Below are 23,171 nucleotides of genomic sequence, written 5' to 3' on the forward strand. Positions count from 1 at the left end.
GCCTGAGACAGAGCTACACTACACATGCCACTGCCCCGTCTACTACGAGATACAAGGCCGCTTCCACTGCTTGTTCAGAGAGGGCTTTGGACCGCTCTCCAAAGTCATGGGGTACGAGGATCGAAGATGCCTGGGTTTGTTTCTGCTTGAGTTGCGCAGACACAGAGAGAGCGTGCTGAGAGGAGAGGCTAGCCAATCTCAGAGACACAACATAGACTTTTTTAGAGCAGACTTTGGACCCCGGAGGAGTTACTACCACAACAGATCTTGTGGCCTCACACCAGAGGCACACTGATTGACCGAGCAACTGAATTGGGGAGATCTAGACGCCCACAACTATGGAGGACTACACAGCATCGACGGAGGCTACATCAAAGGATCCGGATCACTTTGGCCCAACATGCACGATGCCCAGTCAGTCTGCTGATCATGGAGCAGATTGATGAGATCTGCCAGCGACCAATGCTGGATCTCTTGTGATTTGTGGTTTAGCTATCCCGACTAGCTGCATTGTTCACACCTACCGGCTTAGGATTTCACAGTATTTATATTCCATCATTTTGTCATTTCATTTCATTTTGTCACTCTGACTTTGTATCAGATCCACCACATTGTAACACTCTGGTCTCATAGGTATTTTGGCCTCTTGAAGACGTTAATATAACATTTCATTTCATTTTATTTCATCTCTCTCTCTCTCTCTCTCTCTCTCTCTCTCTCTCTCTCTCTCTCTCTCTAAAGGAGGTCAGCGCCCGCATTCACATACGGCCAGGAGACGGTGGAGTATATGAAACCAGCCTGTTTAATCCAAAAAGGGCGGTAAACTTTAGACTTAAACTTTATTTGCTTTCACCCATTTAATTTGTTGCCCACTTTACCTGTACTTTCAAGACACAACAAAGGGGGAAGGGATACAGGCTGCTAGATTGCACCTGTATGAGAAGACTGACACCAGATTGGCCCCTAAATAGGCGCCCCTTTCGGTATTTCTTTATTCTTTACAAGAGAGAATAAATGCTGTGGTTCCCTACAAGCTGCCCCGCACAACCTTGGCTGAATTTCAACTGTTCTGGGCCGATTTCGGCAGCATAACTGTACTAGGACCCTTCATAGTCAGTATTCCCACGCATTGGATGACTTTCCCGACGCATACAGACACTTTGCAAAACCTGGCGAGAATATGCAGCACGCTGAATTCTCTGTTTTCTGCCCCGAAAATGCGCCAGATCACCTGTACAGCGGTCCCCTCGCGTCCCCGAACCTCCTGGGGGTATTAGGGTCCGTTTAGGGCCAAAACCCTAAACCTGCAAAAATACACAGCAGGCTGTAATTCACTGTTTCGGGCTCCGTTTTGCGTGCCGGTCGCATCCGTAGCAAGTCCTCGAGCTCCCGCACCTGTAGGGCTACTTGCCCTTTGAATCGGACGAGATTTCGCACGTGAAACCTCTCCGAATCACCTGTACCTGCAGGGGATTAGCCGCTAGCTAATCCAGTACCTGTGCAAGAGGCTCTTGCCTCGGCAATCGCGCATGAACCCACACAACTATACATTGGTCAATTGAAAAGCCCACTAGAGGGGCATAACATACTGCCAAAGGGGAGAGAGAGGGCAGTGCGTAGTGTGCAGGGAATCACTCTTGGCACCGTGCTGTACATAAGAGGGAAAGGAAGCACTCCATAGCTCTCAACCTGTGACAAAAACTGAAAATGAGCTTCCCTTCTCCTAAAATCAGCACCACTTCTTCCTGCATGAGGAAAGTGCACAGAAATGTGCCACTTGGCACATTTACAGGCTATTTCCCTTTCGGGGTTGCCGCCTAAAAATCTCCCGACCGGTTGCCCAGTTGACTTCACGGCAGAGTAATAAAATGTTTCCCTTGTCATTCCGGAGGTAATGACGCAAACACATTTTCAGGTCCCAAAATTGCAGTTCCCTAAATTTTAGGAGATGCTGCCATTGTATCTTTCTAGGTCATCTGACCCTCTTTGTACACTGCAGCCACACCAAGAACTGAAATGTAGCCTCTGTAGCAAAGGATTCCACTTTGGCTAGTCAATGATCCCACTTTGGCTAACCATAGTCCTTGTCCAACCTTAGTGCTCTCTTGCCCTTGGGCCTGGACTCCCTCTGAACAGTTCCACACTAGCTATGCAATGCAGGGCAGTTAGATTTCCAGAGGGGTGTTTCCAAAAAGTGAAAGTGAATAAATAATAAGAAAGAAATCAACAAAAAGGATAGATAGTAGTCACACGCTGGTGACAGTATACAGATGCTAGCTTACCTTGGAGTGGTTTTTAGTGGACCAGCATTTTCATTGAGAAGAGCAGCAGAGACTAGATTGACGAGAGCCCATGCAGCACTGGGTAGATTAGAGAGGATGTGTTCACATGTTCAGTTTCAGGAGCCTCGGATGAAGCTCTGGCTCTTTGACACCTTGGTGGCTTCTGCATTGCTCTATGGAGCTGAGATTTGGGGACCTTCATTGGACCATCATGGGAGGACAGGTCGCACTGATGGATGGGGGGACATGGAGAAGCCACTAGTCTCTATGATCTCACGGCTCATTAGAGCCAAGGCTTCAGTACCACGTGCCATTATACGAGCAGAGCTAGCTGCCCCCCCACTAGTGGTTGAGGCGCTCACCAGATCCGTCTCCTTCATACACCGCATCTGGGAACTTCCCAGAAACAGATATGCCCGCCTTGCACTTCAGTCCTCTCGACAGTTAGCCATGCAGGGAGATACAGCATGCTGGTATGGGGAGATGACATCATGGTTTCAAGCGCATGGGTTCAGCATAGACAGACTGCCACCCTTCCAGTACTCACTGGATGCACCCTCTCTGACTCACACACAATCCGAGATTACCAGGCTCATCCGCCAGGACCTGACTCAGCTAGACATCAGAAGGACATGGATACAGCCAGCACAGGAGCTAGGCACGAAGATGGCTTTCTACAGAGAGCATCTTCTCCAGCTTACGGAGGACGGTTTTGTGACGAGACCTAGGTACATGGACACCCACTTGTCTCATGGGATACGATGTGCTATTGGCCAGATACGCACATCTTCACACCAGCTACGGATCGAGAATGGGAGATAGAGCAGAGTACCAATACAAGCCAGGACATGTCTCCTATGTGACTTGGAGCCTGAGACAGAGCTGCACTACACATGCCACTGCCCCGTCTACTACGAGATACGCGGCCACTTCCACTGCTTGTTCAGAGAGGGCTTCGGACCACTCTCTAGAGTCATGCGGTACGAGGATCAAAGATGCTTGGGTCTGTTTTTGCTCGAGCTGCACAGACACAGAGAGAGCCTGATGAGAGGAGAGGTCAGCCAGTCTCAGAGACGGATCACAGACTTCTTTAGAGCAGACACTGGACACCCGGAGGAGCTAGCCGCCTCACACTGGAGGCACACTGATCGACCGAGCGACCGAGCTAGGGAGATCCAGACACCCACGATTGTGGAGGACTACACAGCATCGACGGAGGTTGTATCAGAGGATTCGGATCACTCTGGCCCAGCATGCACGACGCCCGGTCATGCCATTGACCATGGAGGAGATTGATGAGATCCGCCAGCGACCGATGCTGGATCTTTTGTGATCTGTGATTTAGCTATCCCACCTAGCTGGATCTTTTGTGATCTGGGATTTAGCTATCCCACCTATCTGCTTAGATCACACCTAGCTGTTTCAGATTCCATAGCATTTTATTTTGTCATTTTTGTTACTCTGACTTTGTATCAGATCCACCACATTGTAACTTTATGGTCTCATAGGTCATTCTGGCCTTTTGAAGACGTTAATATAACATTTCATTCATTTCATTTATTTCTCTCTCTCTCTCTCTCTCATCCGCCAGGACCTGACTCAGCTAGACACGAGGACATGGATACAGCCAGCACAGGAGCTGGGCACGAAGATGGCTTTCTACAGAGAGCATCTTCTCCAGCTTACGGAGGACGGTTTTGTGACGAGGCCCAGGTACATGGACACCCACTTGTCTCATGGGGTCCGATGTGCTATTGGCCAGATATGCACATCTTCACACCAGTTGCGGATCGAGACTGGGAGATACAGTGGAGTACCAGCAGAGGCCAGGACATGCCCCCTATGTGACATAGAGCCTGAGACAGAGTTGCACTACACATGCCACTGCCTCGTCTATTGCGAGATACGAGGCCGCTTCTTGTTCAGAGAGGGCTTTGGACCACTCTCCAGAGTCATGCGGTACGAGGATCAGAGATGCTTGGGTTTGTTTTTGCTCGAGCTGCGCAGACACAGAGAGAGCCTGATGAGAGGAGAGGCTAGCCAGCATCAGAGACAGATCACAGACTTCTTTAGAGCAGACACTGGACACCCGGAGGAGTTACTACCACAGCAGAGCTCGCCGCCTCACGCCAGAGGCACACTGATCGATCGGGCGACCGAGCTGGGGAGATCCAGACGCCCGCGACTACAGAGGACTACACAGCACCGACGGAGGCTGCATCAGAGGATTCGGATCACTTTGGCCCAACATGCACGACGCCCGGTCAGACTACTGACCACGGAGGAGATTGATGAGATCCGCCAGCGTTCGATGCTGGACCTCTTGTGATTTTAGCTATCCCAGCTAGCTGATTAGTTCACACCTTGGAGTTTAGGATTTCCATAGTAGTCATTTAGTCATTTTGTCATATTGTCATTGTCATTTTCATTTCATTTTGTTACTTTTGTTACTCGGACTTTGTATCAGATCCACCACATTGTAACTTTTAGGTCTCATAGGTCACTTTTGCCTTTTGAAGACGTTAATATAACATTTCATTTCATTTCATTTCTGTATGTGTGTGTGTGTGTGTGTGTGAATCAATCATAGAGTCTCAATATAAAACTGATGGTACCTTGGCCTCATGTTTATAGGCACTTATCCCAAAGACAAAAAGCGATTTAATAATTAGCAGTTAATATTTACAAAGTGCTTCAGAACATGTAAATATCAGAGGCTAGAGCAACTTAAAATTATCTTCTCATAACTGACTCCCAAAAAGTAGCTTCTAGCGCAAATTCTCTCACGTCAGCTTAGTCCATACCCTGCTGCATCAGCATGCCACATCATCATTATCGTATTGCCATGTAAGCACCTGTCCTGTAGTCCCATGATTGCGGCTCGAAATCCAGGCAGTAACGCTCAGGTTTTGGCATCCTGCTCTTTTCCATTTCTGCTCCACTCCATCCAGTATGGGATTGGCCGGGCCACTTTTGAGACAAGTGTGGCTGGGTGGTATGGGACGCAGTCTTACAGTGGCATGCCTACGTCCTCGGGCACTGGCCTTGGCCCTGACTAGGGATGCTTCTAGACAGTGGCTGTGGTTGGGTGGTTTGTCCGATGCATGCCATAGCCAAGCCAGGTAGCCGGGAGATCTTTTCGTGTATGTTTTAGTTTTGTGGTTTGTGTGAAGCTAGATCTTGTCATGTTTGTCATTCCGATGTGCATGGCAGGCTCCTTGTCAAGCTATTTGCTTAGAACGGTGAGGCTGCTGCGAAGGCAAAGAGGAGGAAGAGCAGAGAAACTATTAATCTGCCTAGTTTTGAGGCCCGAATTGTGGACATTTCAGGGTTGATTGAAGTGTCTTTTATCCAATGGCACCTATCCCCAAATTGCAGCTGTGCCCAGGAAAGCTTGAGTAGCGCATCTTGACCAGTATAGTATGCTGTGCATTCATCTCACTTTTAAAACTCTGGTTTTACTAAAACAGTCTTGAGCAGCTGTACTCCTGAAAGAGTTAAATATTCCTGTTTACAGGCTATGCATGCTGTAAATCAGCTTGTAAGGCTTGAGCTATATTAACACTGAGCTTAATAGTTTAAGGGTCCAAACACATTAGATTCCATATGTTTTAAGCGTGATTGCTTTTTTTTGTTCCATTAGCTAGAAGAGTCAAATGTAGCTAGAAGGTTTTAAACTTTTCATGCTAGCAGTTTTCAGGAAACGGGCTTATCTATCCTCATCTCGAGTGTGGACTTTGAAGGATGGGTCCTCTCCACAAGCCAGAAGTGTCTTACCTCTGCTGTTCCCATGGAAGAGACCTGGCTTTGGATTAGCTGTTTGTGCTGGCAGATATAAGGCTCTGCCCAAGGCTAAAAGGGGGTCTTTGTTGTTTTTGATAAGGTTAGAAGTTGATTTCTGTCTTGTACTGTTGTACTTGCTTATCTGCATCAGAAGCTTAAAAGCATGCAGTTTACTTGCAGTAAAAAGCTGCAGCGTTTGCGCAAGGTACAGCCAGTGTACAGCCGATCAGCTGGTGGCTTTTCTTTACATAGGTCTGGAGTACTCAGTCTTAGTGGATCTAATCTGAAGTGGACCAAGTCAATTGAGAGGCGTTCAAAACAGGCCAGTGAGGTAAGTGGCTAATTCTCTCAACTTTTAGTTTGCTAGTGAAATATGTCAGTTTTTGGTGCCATTTATTTTAACCATTCTTTTCACCTTTGGGATTGTCAAAGCTGCTTAGGGAATTACTTCTGTTCGTAGGAATCTATTTAGATAGATGGATGATGCATAAATTTTAGCATAATAGTATATCAGTGGCCTTTTGGATTCAGAAAGCTCTTTATAGAATCAGTTCTGTTGAAAGAGATCTATTTAGATGGATATATATAAAGTATAGCAGGCCAATGTATAATTAGCCGAGAAGGGGGGAAAAACCTGTACAATACAAGTGGCCCCGCATAAGCTCTTACATAGTAGCACTACACATAAAAGTTCATGTTGATGCCATACAGCCATGTGAACTTGCTGTTTGATGTCACATCAAAGGGTCTACTGGGTTTAGTAGAGTAGAAGTACGTAAAAGCATTCAGAGTTTTGTGGGACCAGTCTCTAAATGATGTACTTCGAATGTCTGTACCTTTGAAGGAAGCCACGAAGGCAGTGGCAGAAGTTGAAAAACAACAAAGAAAGGAGAAGGCCAAGGCGGCGAGTGGGGTCGCTGAAAGTAAGGTTCGGAGGAGACTTACTCGTGAAGTTTCTCATCGGAGTAAGTTGATAAACTGTGCTAGAAAGTTATTTTAAGTTGTTAACATAATGATTGTACTGGTTGTGTTTGATTAAGTTTTTATTACATGTTAAGAGAGCAAGGCGAAAAATCAAGTGTATAATATGCAGCATTTTGTTGGACTCAGTTCATATTATGCTAGTTGACATATAGTTTTTGGGGATTCATTTTATTTATTTGAGAGCTTTACTTAATCAGGAGGAAGAATTGTCACTATTGGCTTAGCTCGTTACAAAATGGACCCCTTGGGACGAACATTACAAAGGCTTCCTGGTAGGTCTAGTCTTATGCTGATCAAGTTCTTGCCTTGTAGAGGGATTGTAAAAGCTATCCTAATCTGTGCTTGTTATACAGATCAGTGGTGTGGAAATGCTGAAGTCAAACAAAGTACTAACTCAGCCATATTGTCGACGCCAAGGAGACTATCTTATGATGGGACAGAGTACGTTTTAATGGCTGCTGTAGAATTTTGAAGATGCAATTCTGATTTTTAGATTTTTGGCCCACCACACGAGCCACTAGCTTGGAATTTTGTGAGTAACCGACAAAGAATAGTAGAAGGGATGAGAGTGGTACTGAATGCTGTGCCTTCTGACACATGACATGCCTGTTATTTTTCGCATAAAACACTACATGAAAGTCAGTATTAGGTTCCTAAACTTGTTTCATGTATTCTGCATTCTAATCCTTTGACAGCCCCTAATCCCTGTGGAACCAATTGCTTTGATTACTTTCACCAAACCTTGGCTGGAAGTAGGGACCCTGGGACAACAACTACAGTCTAGCTTCTCTCTATTATACTGATGGCCTTGGCCCATGTTTACAACTAAAGGTTGCATCTTGAAGAGGCATAAAATACCATTCTCTCTAGACCCTGTGACAGATTTTTTGCAAGCTCTACACATTTTTGGCTTGTTAGAACTAGCCATAGGGGAGAAGGATGAAAGGCCGTTCATCTCCTATTGATGGGCATGCGTCCCTCAAGTGGGGCTTAAAAGTATTGAAGCCCAAAAGAAATCATGTCCTTTTCGGGAGGGTGGGGTCTTGATTTTAAAAGCTATTTCCAAAGGCTGCATTCACTTTTTGAATTTTCTTTTGTTTTCCCTTAGTAGTAAAGACACAGACAAATAAGCACACTTTCCTTTAAAGTTTCTGAAAATAAGGAATTCAGTTTCTTAAGCATGTTTTTTGTAAATATATGTTTTTTTTTTCAAAATTTACAAGATCATTTTATTTCTTCTCCTTTCGTTTAGTTGTAGAGTTTTTAAAATTTTAAACGGTAAAACTCTAAATTAAGAGACACTTTTTGAGAGGCTAATATGTTTAACATGCCTGCATGATCTTCACCTTGTTTATCAAGCATAGGAGTTTTGTCACGTTTGCAATTGATGGACAGAAGTAAATAAAAGGTCTTTTTTGGTGTGATTGTAAATATAAAGCTACAAAATCAAACATTGTCTTAAAGAATAGGATGCAAATGAAACGGTTTCTTACATTTTCCGTTGATCTTCAGGAGTAAATAGAAAATGTGAAAGCTCACAATCAGATTATGTCTTTGAAGGAAATATTTTGGTCCTTCTAGTCATTTAACATTTAATTGAACTTTCTACACTCGTTTGCTGACGCTATATCCTGTAAAATTTGCTTGGTGTGTAATATGTATTGATCTTTAGGTTTGTCGACCAACCCATGCAAAAATTTATTTCAAGCTATTTTTTCTCTCTTTAGGTATGTACGAATTGGGAATGGCCATAAGCTTGTAAGGGATCCAAAGGCAGCTACACGAGCTTTAGCCAGTGAAAAAGTGCGATGGAGTCTTCACACAGCGCGGTCTCGTCGAGCCAAAAGGCAGCAGTATTGTCTCTTCTTTACGCGGTTTGGGAAATGCAACAAAAGTGATGGTGATTGCACTTACATACATGATCCTGAGAAAGTCGCCATTTGTACAAAATTTCTGAAGGGTACCTGTTCAGGGATGAACTGTTTGTTTTCTCACAAGGTACTACTCCCTTCATTTTGTTACGTTGAGTTGGCCAGGAATTGCTACTGTTACTAGTCATGCACATAGACATGTAGCAAGATGCTTGTGAAGAAAGTTAAGCTTGGGAAAGAAGCTTTCTTTCAGTTAATTACTCATTGGAGATTTGAGAATGCAATAGCAACTGCATGCAACTTTTTTGAAACTGAGCAACCCGAGTTTAGTCCAAGGCTCTGAGCCAGTGTTGCGCTGGCTGATTCTCTACTTCAATCTTTTAAGAGCGTAGTGAGTTGATTGTGTAAAATAACTAAACAGTTCGCCATTGTTGCGCTGGCTAATTCTCTACTTCTCTAGGAAAAGCTTATCTTAGGTGAAAGACATTTCAATATTTCTTCATGTGCTGCTGGACAAAAGTTTCTGTGCAAATTTTAGCATTTTTTTTTCTCAAGCACAGTTTTGCTTGCTGGGTTTTGTAGGCTTGAAAATCCTACATATTTGCTTCATTTCTCTTTCTTGTGCAGGTCATTCCAGAGCGAATGCCAGACTGTTCCTTCTTTCTGGAAGGTTAGTCATGTGGACATTCATCAATATCCTTTCAAAAATAAAGGGGTAATTTTAGAAACTTTAATCACTATATTTTGAACAAAAGTTGACATACTGAGTTTGACAATCTGTCAGGTATGTGTACCAATGAGAAATGTCCATATAGACACGTGAATGTGAATCCAAAAGCTCCTATTTGTGAAGGATTTTTGAAGGGATTTTGTTCCGAGGGCGATGAGGTGAGTTTTCTATAGCTTGAATCAATAAGCAATAGTTTAGTGTTAATTGATTAGAACTCTATCTTAAGTTGAAAAGGGATTGGGTAAATGTCTTTGTACGGTCAAGTATCAGACAGGCAGGCTAACTACTTATGCTTCTCAAGCTCAAGCTGCTGACACCATTTAGTGTTACTAAGTAACTGCCGTGTGGTACCTTATTGTTTTGTCTCTGGCTGTGCTGCCATGAATTGATTTATTGATCTTTCTTCTCACATGCACATTGGCTTTGTGTATCGTGTGGACATGGTAGTATAGTCTATGACACCTGTAGAGTAGAAATAGAAAATCTAGGGGGTCTTAGTTGGCACATTGTGAGCCTGTTAGCAGAATCTGGCCCTTGGAAGGTAGTACTACGATGAAACCATAACGCTCTGTGCATTCATGATTGTATAATGCATAGTCAGATGTTGTTACAATTTCATTGGCATCCAGCAATGCTAGCATGTAGTCTAGTATAAGTATTTGACGCTATTCTCGTATCGATTTAATACACTGATTAGGTACTATGCAGTGATGCGACCCTCTATTTGTGTTTATTTTCATAGGTACCTTGTATTCCCAATTTTTTTTTTTCATAGAAAAAGATCCTTCTATTAGTTAATGAAACTGCCCATAGGGCTACAACCACCTCTACAAGAGAGGGCTACAACAATCATGAGGGGGAGACTCTCCCAATGAAAAAACAGCATATGTACAATGAGGCTAAATCAAGAGATGGGAGGAGGGAAAAGCCACACAGCTGGACAGTAGTGCCATCTGAGCACACCCTGGACCATGGTGAAGAAAGGCCCAGGGCGCCAGAGCCGAAGGAAAGCCTCTCTACGCTCCCGCATGCGGTGGGAGCTGCCTTGGAGTCTCTCGAACTGTCCTCTGAGAGTATGGATCAGCTCTAGCCAAAGATCCCGATCAGTCTCTGCTGGTGGTACAGGGCGAGCCTCGAAGATGCGGAAGCAGCGGGCCCGCCAGATGAACGAGAGTGTCAGGCCGCAGATGAGCTCCCAACACTCCTCTCTCTCACTGCACCACTCCTGTGGAGTAAGCTCTGTAGCAGGCTGGAGTGTAGGTCGACCCCCATGCATCACTTATCATCCTGTTGGTGGAGGATAGCTCAAACTGAAGTGCCGGGCCCGTGAGAGTGGACCAAGCAGCTGCCCCCCAAGTGTACTGCCGAGCTGTGGAAAGAGCTGGCATCAGCCGAAGAATACAAAGCCAAACCTGCTGTGCCAAAGGACAGTCCCAAAGACAGTGGCGCTGACTCTCCACAAGATGGTCACAAGCTGCGGATGCTGCCGAGAGACCACTATGTACAAGCCAGCTCCCAACTGCTGTAGCTTGATGTGCAATCAGCCACTGGAACAAAGTGACTCGCTGCGGCTGTTTGGAGTCCCACAACCTCTCCCAAAAAGCTGCCAAGAACTCAGCTGTGAGACCCTCCTCCTGCCAATGAGGTGCTGCAGCAGGACGAGCCTCTCTCCATGCTACCAGTATGTGACATCCCAATCGAACAGTGTACTGAAAGAAAGGGACACCTGGATGGTCGACTAAGGAGAAAGGGTCCCTCCAAAACCACTCTCCAGGATCCCACTGCACTCATGCCAGTGGACAGCACTCCTAGGCCCACAGGCTCCAGTGGCCAGTCTCAAGAGCTGCAGGGTCAGGATCAAATGACGCAAGTCCTCCAACAGATGCCCACAAATCGGATCCTCTGAAAACAGCACTCTGCCACGTGTGGGGCCTCTACTGAATCTCTGTGTAAGCGACCCTCACCCTGTAGCGCGAAGAACAGGGAGGGTACAATCTCTGAGCAAGCCCGAATTGCGATGAGAACGCCCACTTGCGTGAAGGCACCCATCCATCTGGGCGCTGCTGACTCGAGAGGTGTGAGCCACTCAGCTGGTACTGCCTCTGTGATGTCCTGACACATGCTCTGCACCCCTCTCATGCCGTGTAGCTGGATCCCTTGAAGCTCCTCTGACAAGCCTGAGAACTGTAGCCAGTCATCTAAAGTGCGTGCTGGACCCTCTGCCATGGGACCCCAGGAAACATGAGGCCTACTACCAACCAACTGGCCTCTTAGAGTGCTAACCATGGGGTTCCAAACAAGGTGCTGTCTCAGGCGCTCCTCCGTGCAAATAGGCTGACGTTGCTCCAAGCCTCTCCGCAGCTGCGAGCAGACTCACAGTGAAGCGGTCCTCCAGTCTCCTGCTCAAGCCAACTCTGCACATCTTTGTGAAAATCCATGTGGTCGAAGGTCGCCAGGGGTCCAGCCTGAGGCACTCTAGCACTAAGCCGCTGAAGCAAAAACTCCTTCCAGGGCTCCTCCCCTGGGAGAAGTCCTTTGACGATAAACTTCCCTACAAGGGCTCTGCTCTGTTGTGCTAGGTCTATGATCCCCAACCCTCCTTAAGAACGAGGAAGAATGGTGACTTGCCATGCCACTTTGGCCCGTTGTATTCCCAAAAGTGAATAGTAGGACTAACCAAGGAGGGGGTCTCATTTGCAATAGTAGTTGGCGTGTCTTTGTGTTGCCATGTCACCCCTTGGCAGTGATTTGGAGGAGCCGCATAGCCACAAGAATCAGCCCACCATAGCCTCAATAATCAGCAAGACATTGGTGATGAACGGGCCCTTACTAGGGTCGTCTAGTACTTGCTATCCTTGAACTGCAACCTCCCATACATGCACTCCAGTTGCCTTGCATGGACTGCCACTTGCCATGCATGGACTCCAGTTTGAAAGCGCGAAGCAGAGGCTACCGGGAGATGTGCGCCGTGAAGTAGTGCAGGATTGGGCCGGGTAGAGCCAGGCACATATGCAGGAAGGGGGTAGCGCTAGGGATCGAAAGTGCTAAAAGAGAGAGAGAGGCTCGTACGTTTTTGGGAAAACTCACATTAGTTGAGTTGTGGGTTTTCCACTTTTATTATAAGTGACTTTAAAAAATGTGTCCAGGTTCACAGTTCAATGTGAACTTGGACAAAGTATAAAAATGTACATAAAAGTGTACATAAGGGGTTATTTAGGGCCTTTAACCCAACAACCTCCCACTTAAAGGCATAAATGACACCTTTAAGCTAACCAACTCCCACCAGCTGTATGCAATGCTCGTGTTGAGCTTTAGCAAGACTCTTGGTGAGAACATCTGCAGGGTTATCCAGTGTATGGATCTTAGTCAAAGTGACTAGACCATCCTCCAATACTTGACGTATGAAGTGGTACCGCACATCTATGTGTTTGGTACGCGCATGGAACATGGCATTTTTGGCTAAATAGATAGCACTCTGGCTATCACAACCCAACACTGGAGTATGAGCAGGCATGCCAAGTTCTTTTGCAAGTCTGCCCAACCAAATGGTTTCCTTTGAAGCTTCTGTGGCTGAAATGTATTCAGCCTCAATAGTACTCAATGCCACATTTTTCTGCAACCTAGAATACCAAGAGACTGCACCACCAGCAATAGCAAATACATAACCATTGGTATATTTCCTCGTATCCATGTCACCTGCCATGTCGGCATCACAATATCCTTGCAACTTTAAGTCATTTTTACCATAGCAAATACACTTTGATTGTGTACCTTTCAAATATCTCAGAATGCATTTGACAGCTTTCCAATGGGCTTTGCCAGGATTTGACGTGTATCGACTAACAACTCGCATTGCATAAGCAATGTCGGGACGAGTGGCAACCATAGCATACATAAGAGAATCATAAGCGGATGCATAAGGAATTCCCTTCATTGCTTTCAATGCCACCTCATCCTTTGGGGAATCTGCTTTGCTAAGCTTGGTGTATGGAGGTAAAGGTACTCCAAGAGGCTTAGCATCAACCATATTAAACCTGTCAAGTACTTTTACAATTTACTTTTCTTGAGATAAAAACAGTAATTTCAGTTTTCTATCTCTTTTAATATTCATGCCCAAAATATGCTTTGCATCACCCAAATCCTTCATAGCAAATGCTGAATTTAGCTTACGCTTGAAAGCATCGAGACTAGTCTTATGTTTCGCGGCAAGCAGCATATCATCAACATAGAGAACAAGTATGATGGGACTATCATCTTCATCCCTTTTCGTATACAAACAATGATCTGCATGGCTGCGTTTAAAGCCTTGAGACAGCATAAAAGTGTCAAACTTCTTATACCACTGCCGTGATGATTGTCTCAAACCATACAGAGCCCTTTTCAGTTTGCATACTAGTTCCTCGCGTGTAGGAACTACAAAACCCTCAGGTTGTTTCATATATATGTCCTCTTCAATGTCACCATGCAAAAACGCTGTCTTTACACTTTTTGTGCATATCCTTTTGTAGCCAATCTTGCCTTGTACTTGGGTTTTTCATGCACAATCTTAATCTTGTATACCCATTTGTTAGGAAGAGCCTTTCTCCCTTTAGGCAATGGCACAAGATCCCAAGTATCATTTGCATACAAGGATTTCAGTTCCTCTTGCATGGCAAACTCCCACTTACTGCTTGACTCACATGACTTAGCCTCTTTATAAGTAAGAGGTTCGCCCTCATCTGTCAACATTACATGATGCAAAGAGGGATTAAATCTCTGCGGTTGCCTTCTCAAACGAGTTGACCTGCGTACCCAATGGTCTACATTCTCAGGCAACGGTTCTACATCATGAGGCAACTCATTTTCAGCTCTATCATGCTGCTGAAAATCATTTTCAGCTAATTCAGGTGGTTGTCCATCCTCCTTAGGCGCATCAATATCATGTCCTACCTCTTCTGGCTCAATGTTAACCGGCTAATTATCAATTTCAGCTTGCGGTAATGCATCATGAGGCTCTTTTTCAACATCAATGGGTGGCACGACAGGCTAAAATCTGACAATTTTCTTGTCAGCATCAGATTCTGTAGCATTCTTAAGCAATTTTGCCTCATTGAACACTACATCTCGGCCGCGAATTACCATTTTAAATTGTGGTAACCACACTCTATAGCCCATTTCACCTTCTTCCCCATAACCTAGGAAGACTCCTTTAATGGACTTCATATCAAGTTTTGTTCTCAAGTCATTGCGTACATGAACAAAAGCTTCGCTGCCAAATACTCTCAAATGATCATAAGAGGCAGGTTTGCCAGACAAAACTTCCTCTGGAATGTCATTTTTCAGTGTACTATTCGGAGAGCAATTGCAAATATGAACTGCAGTTTTTAATGCCTCCCCCAAAGGAAAGATTAGCGGTGGACAACATGCAACATACAACGCACTCTCACATAAAGTACGGTTGTACCTCTCAGCCACACCATTCGAAGACGGATTATAAGTGGCTGCCAACTCCTTTTGTATCCCATTATCATCACAAAAGCACTGAGATTCAGCAGATACATATTTTCCTCCATTGTCCGACCTGAGACATTTAAGCTTAGCACTCTTTTGAGTAGTGACAAAAGCATGAAATGTCTTAAAAGCATTAAAAGTCTCACCCTCATTTTTCAACAAATGCACCCATCCTTTCCTAGTACAGTTATCAATGAATGTAACATAATACAATGCACCACCAAAAGACTTAACAAGCATAGTGTATACATCAAAGTGAATATGATAAAGAGGATTAGCTTTGCGAGAGACACCAAAGTAATAAGAAGATTTCTTTTGTTTTCCATAAAGACAATCGTTACAAAAATCCAAGTTTTTGCCTTTTATATCAACCCTCTTCAGAGAGTAAAGCACATCAATACCCTTTTGGCTCATATGGCCAAGTCTCTTATGCCACAATTCTGTATGTGAAGCAACTTCAGCAATAGCAAGAAACTTGCCAGGCAAAGCTTTACATCGAAGATAGTACAAGTACCTCCTTTAGACCCTTTTGCAACAAGCATAGAGCCCTTAAGCAACTTCCATGAACCCCCAACAAAAATGATAGTAAAACCATGTGTATCTAACTGGCCAACAGATAGCAAATTTTTCTTGATGCCTGGTACAAACTTGACATCATTCAATACAAGCTCTTGATCGCATGGTACCTATTCCCTCAATATTGCAAGCAAAATTATCACCAAGGTACACCTTGCCATAATTACCTGTAGCATATGTAGCAAAACACTCCAAAGATGGAGTCACATGGAAAGACGCACCAGAATCTACTATCCAAGACTGGGATAGGCCATCATTAGCACTAAGCAATGCATCAATGACATCTGTCTTCGAAATAAGCATGTCTTCTGTATTAGCTATCACCAAGGGGCATGAAGCCGCAACCAAAGTTTCCTCAACGTCTGACAACTCCTCAATGACCACACTAAAGGATACATTTGCATTTTCAACATCCTTGGAGGAATCACCTGTTGATTTTTCCTCTTTCTTCTCATCTTTCTTCTTCCTATCATCCTCTTTCTTGAAATACCTGCAATTGGGTTTCTTGTGACCCTTTCTGCCACATTGATAGCAAGTGACATCTTTATCCTTTGTTTTGCTCTTACTTCTATTTTGAGTCCTGTTGCCCGCATCACGCTTTTGATTTCTACCTCTTGCATTGTAGGCAAAACTGTCACCTTCCGCACTGGACTTGCATCTAATCTCTTCATTGAGAATAGTGAAGGAGTACGAGCGGAAGTGCGACGCGAGAGAGAGTGCGAGAAGAAGAGCACGACGATATGGTGAACTCGCTCTACTGTAATGTGTAGAGCATAGTGAGTTCTTATTAGGTTTTTACAAAAGAATATGTGTACATACCTGGCGGCCCGCCCACTTACCTGGGCGACCACATTGGGCTTTATACCCCAACAACCTCCCACTTAAAGTCCAATGTGGTACTTTAAGTGTGAGAGAAGCTACTATACAAGCTAATATACAAGAGATGTAGAGAAGTGATGTACTACCCTACACCTAACTGCTTGCGAAAATGCGCAAAGCTCTCTGAGGGAAGTCCTTTTGTAAGTAGATCAGCAGGATTTTCTGTGGTGTGAACTTTGACAAGCTGAAGTTGCTTATCCTCGAGCATTTCCCTGATGAAATGATACTTCACATCCACATGCTTTGTCTTTGAGTGATAAACTGGATTGCGAGCCAATTGTATAGCACTTTGACTATCACAATATAACACAGGCATCTCTTCTTTGATTCCCAAATCTGTTACTAGTCGATTAAGCCAAATTGATTCTTTGCATGCCTCTGATGCTGTAACATATTCAGCCTCTGTAGTAGACTGAGTAACACAATCTTGTAATCTAGAACGCCATGATACTGCTCCACCAGCCAATGTAAAGACATACCCTGACGTAGACCTTCGGTTGTCTAAGTCACCTGCATAATCTGAGTCTGTAAAACCCTTTACACTTAGCTCCTGACTCCCATAGCATATACGCATACTCTTTGTAGCTTTCAGGTATCTCAATATATCCTTTCATTGCCTCCCAATGTTTCTTGCCTGGGTTTGACATGTATCGACTTACTACTCCCACTGCAAATGCAATGTCTGGGCGAGTAGCAATCATTGCATACATCAAACTACCCACTGCAGACGCATATGGAATCTTATCCATTTCAGCCTGTTCTTCCTCAGACACGGGACAATCTTGTTTGCTAAGTTTCACATATGGTGGCAATGGAACACTCAGTGCCTTTCCCTTCTCCATATTGAAACGTTGCAAAACCTTGTCAATATACTCTGTTTGAGATAACCAAATCAACTTCTTTGATCTGTCTCTCTCAATGCGCATACCAAGGATATGACTTGCCTCACCCATGTCTTTCATGTCAAACGATTTTGCCATCTTTGACTTCAAAGCTGAAATTTCTTCCAAGTGCTTGCCAGCAATCAACATGTCATCCACATATAAAATAAGGATCAGCCAACTACCATCCTTAGCCTTCTTTGTATATAGACAGTGATCGAACTCACTACGTTTGTAGCCTTGAGAAAGCATAAACTTGTGGAATTTATGGTACCGTGCCCTCGGTGATTGTTTTAAGCCATAAAGACTCTTTAACAACTGGCATACCCAATCTTCCTTGCCTTTCTCAACAAACCCTTCTGGCTGCTGCATGTAAATTTCCACATCTAAATCACCATGCAAGAACGCTGTCTTGACATCCATTTGGTGCAACACCAAATCTAATATGGCAACCAATGCAAGAAAGCATCTCAATGTAGTCATCTTGACCACCGGAGAGAAGACTTCATCAAAGTCAATGCCTTGTTCTTGCTTAAAGCCCTTGGCAACAAGCCTTGCTTTGTACTTTGGCTGACTATCATGAGTGGTGATCTTATACCTGTAAACCCATTTACAAGGTAGAGCCTTTTTGCCCTGTGGTAATTTAACTAGCTTCCATGTCTTGTTTTTATGCAGAGCTGTCATCTCTGACTGCATGGCCAATTGCCAATTCTCGGAGTCCTTCATTTGCACTGCTTCCTTGTAACATGAAGGCTCATTGCAATCAGTCAACATGACATAGTTCATAGATGGAACAAACCTATCAGGAGGTCGCGTGACACGTCCAGATCTACGCACAATAGGTGGCTCAGGCTCAGCCACAACCTGTGGTTCCACTCTATCCTGTCCTTGCTCCTCTTGAGCCCTGACATTTTGTCTTGCACGTGCAGGTCCATCTTCTTGGAAGACAACTCTTCTAATCTCCTCAACCCTCTCTGGTTTATAATGATATTTGGATTCATTAAAGTGAACATCATTGTTGCGGACAACCTTTCTGGATTCGGGATCCCAAAGTATGTACCCCATCTCACCAGAATTACCATAGCCTAGAAAGATGCACTTTCTACTCTTTGGCTCAAGTTTGTTCCTAAATTCCTTTGGAACGTGAGTATAATATATATGCCTCACAGCCAAAGACTCTGAGATGCTTGTATGAGGGCATTTTGCCTGACCATACCATCTCTGACACTGAATCCTTCTGCAAAACCTTGCTAGGAGATCTATTTAAAAGATGAACAGCGTTGATACAGCTTCAGCCCAAAACCCATTTGGCAGCTGTGCATTAGACAACATACTTCTGACCTTCTCTTGTATGGTCCTATTCATCCTCTCAGCAACACCATTTTGAGGAGGATTGTAAGGAGCAGTAAGTTCACGTTTTATACCTTTTGACTCACAAAAGTCCTGAAAGGCCTTTGAAACATACTCTCCACTATTGTCAGTGCGTAAGCATTTAAGCTACTTGCCACTCTGATTCTCCACAAGTGTTACAAACGTTTTGAAAACACTAAACGCTTCATCCTTGTGCTTGAGAAAGTAAACCCATACTTTCCTCGAGTAATCATCTATAAATGTCATAAAGTAAGAAGCTCCCCCTAGAGATAGGTTAGGCATAGGTCCACACAAATCACTATGAACAAGTGCCAACTGTGTATCTCTTCTACTGCTTCTATGCTTATGTGGATGCTGTGTTTGCTTACCATACAAACAATGTTCACAGAATTCAAAATCATTAAATGAAAAGCCAGACAAATAACCAGAACGAGACAAGATTTCCATTCCCTTCTTGGACATATGTCCTAGCCGGCTATGCCACAAAGAAACGTTCGGCTGCTTGGTTACATTGATTACATTTTTAGAGACATTTGATACATAAATCATGTAAAGTCCTCCAGACTTTACTCCATGTGCTACTATCATAGAACCCTTGGATATCTTCCACATGTTCTGTCCAAAAGTGGTGACGTAGCCAGCATCATCAAGTAAACCTTTGCTGATCAAGCTCTTTGTAATTGCGGGAACATGTCTCACATTCTTCAGTGTGAAAGAAGAGCCATTCTGAAACTTCAATTGAACATCTCCAACACCTAAGATCTCACATGTCTGCCCATTGCCTAGCCGAACATGATCTTTAGTGGTCACATAAGAAGTAAACCACTCCTTGTTTGGAGACACATGAAGTGATGCCCCTGAGTCTATAATCCAATCACTCGGTGCATTTCCATCAGATGCTGTAAGAAGAGCTGAGTCCATTGTATTCTTCAAGAAGTAGATGTCTCCTGACACTAGACTGTCATCCTCTGCAACAGTGTTTGTCACATTTATTTCTTGAATCTTCACTGAGGACTTGTTCTTCTCACCATGGTCTTCAGCTTTCTCTTTGCCTTTTTCTGCTTTCCATTCTCTGCAGTCTCTTTTCATGTGACCCTTCTTGCCACAATGGTAGCATTCTATGTCACTCTTGCCTTTAGCACTGCGGGACTTGCTACGAGACTGATTCCTCTTTCCACCTTTGTACTTTTCTTTGGTCCTTCCCCTGACAACTAAGGCTGTTCCTTTGCCTTTGTCCATTGTCTTTCTATTGGTTTCTTCAGTAAGCAGACTTCCTTCTACACCTGCTATGTTCAAACCATCTGGAGGTGCAGAATTACTCAAAGCTGTGCGAAAAGTGTCCCAACTTTCCGGCAATGTGATCAACAGGAACATAGCTCTAACAGGTACATCAAACTTAACACCTTGAGCTGACAACTGACTATAGATTGTGTTGAATTCATTCAGATGATTGGACATAGGTGTCCCTTCTTTTATCTTCAAGTCAACAAGCTTCTTAAGCCAGTATACCTGTGAAGCTGCACTCTGTTTCTCATAAAGATCACTCAGCTTTAACCATGCTTGATAAGCCGACATCTCGTCTGCTACATTGAAGTAAACGCTTTCTGCCAAAGTCAGCATAATGGTAGAAAGTGCCAATTCATCCATTTCGCTCCATTCATCTTCGTCCATATCTTCTGGTTTTATCCCCTTGAGCTTTATAGGTTTTATCTGCTTCTTTTGTACCAACACGTGCCAAATCTGCTTCTTCCACAATGGGAAATTGGTTCCATCCAGCTTCTTGATATTGTAAAGAGCAGTGTCCTGTGATCCAGCCATAGCTACGCTTCACAGTAGTTTACTTTCTTGGGAAAAATTCGGCAGAGTTTCCTCTGTAAACTGACCTCTGAACCAATATCAACCTGTCAAATGAACCAAGAAAGTTTCAGATTCTGCATAAATTTCGGCAGAGTCTCCTTTGTAAAATGGCTCTGGTGTACTCAAAAAACAGACCAAAAACAGCTCAAAAAAACATTGTCTCTCTGACACTGTAAGCTGCGGGTAAACCTGTCTTGCACCTGTACTGTCTCTCTCTATCCTGTCACTGTCCTGTAAGCATAGACTGTGACAATGCCTCAACGGCAGTAAAGCAAAGATGCAATCCCAATTGTCTAACTCACAGTCAATACATCCTAGCTGCCTATCTAAGGGTGCTCGAGGGATCGCTCCAAGACCTGTATCACCGAAAGGATCTCAACATTCGAGAATCCCCCAGCTCAATAAAACCTCACTCGACCCTCAACAAAGGCTGCAGTAAATCTGACAGTACATAGACTTCCCACAAAGTTATACATCCACAAATTTCCCACTGTATGCTGTAACCGCTGCGGCGGTTGTTTGCTGCGTGACTCACAGCCAGCAAACCCTCAATAGACATACATCATCTCTGACAATACATCCCATGTGGAAGTACCTGCAATGTCAGGATGAAATCTGGAATATCAAGCAGCAAACACAAGCTACCTGATGAACTAGTGGATGTCGCCTACAGTCTGTGTGTAGATGCGTCCGTGTCGTATGTGACACGCCTCCAAGAACTGTGAGCCGTCCTTCGATGTGTAGACAGCCACTAATCAACACTGTGGGAGTGTCGATATCCTTAGCACCTGTAGTCGTAGGCCGAAAACCCCAAATTTGCAGAGTCGGATTTGCACCCGCTGAGACCACGTAGTCGAAAATGGCCTGCGCAGAACTTTGTCGAAGCCGAACGGTGACCGAGATGACAAGATTTGGGGCCGTGTCTTTGCCTGTCGAATTTCACTCCAATCTGAGCTGGTGACTCTAGCCTCCTACAGTGCTGCCCCGAGCCTCGATCTGAGCTCTGATACCAGTTGAAGGAGTACGAGCGGAAGTGCGACGCGAGAGAGAGTGCGAGAAGAAGAGCACGACGATATGGTGAACTCGCTCTACTGTAATGTGTAGAGCATAGTGAGTTCTTATTAGGTTTTTACAAAAGAATATGTGTACATACCTGGCGGCCCGCCCACTTACCTGGGCGACCACATTGGGCTTTATACCCCAACAAATAGACCCTCTCACACCGTCATACGTGAGGGTGGGACTATTACTCAAGGAGACAACCAATGTTTCCCAAGTATCTGGCAGTGTCATAAGCAAGAAAATAGCTTTCAGCTTATCATCAAATTGCTGAAGCTCATTGTCGTGCAATTGACTCAACACACTTGTAAAAGCACTCAAATGCTCAGAAGCTGACTTCGAGTCATCAAGCTGCATATTCACCAACTTTTGCATCAAATGCACGTGGTTCACAGGCGTGGTGTTCTCATAATTGGACTTTAGCTTTTGCCATATTGTATAAGCAGAGTCCAAACGCTTGATGTCCGTCAAAATGTCATCATTGATAGCCATGTTGATGTAGGCCATAGCCTTCTTATTCAAACTGGTCCACTCTTTGTCAGACAAACCTTGCGGCTTATTCTCTTCCAATGCATCTTCACAATCCTTTAAGAAAAAGATACCTTGCATGCGTTCTCGCCAAAGGTCAAAGCCTTGACCATCGAACCGTTTGATTTCCATAAAACTTTTAGTGTCAGATGCTGAAGAGGTAGAAGCCATCTTAACTCAACCACAAGTGTGTATACAAAAGAGATGCAATAGGCTGAAAATTTCAGCAAATAGGAGCAACCACAAGACTTTGCATACGATAGACCACAATTTCTTTACATGAAACTGTCCAAATCTGAATTTTCAGCTGAATATGCGATTTAAATCACCTGTACTCAGCTTTTCACTCAAATCCTCACACAAAACATCAATACATGTGATCCAATAAATTTGGTATACCTGCGTATTGCTGTTTTAACATGTAATAACTTGTAAATCACCTGTTTTGACCTAAAAACATGTTTTGGCAGTTTTGGTGACCTTCTTGACCCCGGAAGCAAGGGGCTTGGCGATAGAAGCAAAATTGGTCGCGGGAGAGCAAATTTAACTTGCTGTCTAGCAGACTGCGCAGGTCCTATTTTGAACCCTAGAGCTCTGATACTAGTTGAAAGCGCAAAGCCGAGGCTACCAAGAGATGCGTGCGGTGAAGGAGTGCAGGATTGGGCCGGGTAGAGCCCGTCACAGATGCAGGAAGGGGGTAGCGCTGCAAGTGCAAAGAGAGAGAGGCTCGTACGTTTTTGGGAAAACTCACATTAGTTGTGGGTTTTCCACTTTTATTATAAGTGACTTTAAAAAATGTGTCTAGGTTCAATGTGAACGTGGACAAAGTATAAAAATGTACATAAAGAGTTATTTAGGGCCTTTAACCCAACACTGTTGA

At 44.2% G+C, this 23,171-nt stretch overlaps 1 protein-coding gene across 1 annotated transcript in view; it reads left to right on the forward strand.

Annotated features, from left to right (window-relative positions):
* Positions 1-23,171, forward strand: part of LOC147433512 (uncharacterized) — a 44,454-nt gene that overhangs the window by 18,627 nt on the left and 2,656 nt on the right. The window contains exons 2-9 of the mRNA XM_086490192.1: positions 5,976-6,165; positions 6,246-6,396; positions 6,910-7,030; positions 7,247-7,321; positions 7,403-7,490; positions 8,777-9,047; positions 9,548-9,590; positions 9,705-9,808. Coding sequence (XP_086346318.1) covers positions 5,976-6,165; positions 6,246-6,396; positions 6,910-7,030; positions 7,247-7,321; positions 7,403-7,490; positions 8,777-9,047; positions 9,548-9,590; positions 9,705-9,808 — 1,043 coding nt within the window. The remainder of the gene's footprint in view (positions 1-5,975; positions 6,166-6,245; positions 6,397-6,909; positions 7,031-7,246; positions 7,322-7,402; positions 7,491-8,776; positions 9,048-9,547; positions 9,591-9,704; positions 9,809-23,171) is intronic.

The sequence above is a fragment of the Adiantum capillus-veneris genome, chromosome 19 (assembly GCF_014529385.1).
Source record: "Adiantum capillus-veneris isolate H3 chromosome 19, ASM1452938v2, whole genome shotgun sequence".
Classification (NCBI taxonomy): Eukaryota; Viridiplantae; Streptophyta; class Polypodiopsida; order Polypodiales; family Pteridaceae; genus Adiantum; species Adiantum capillus-veneris.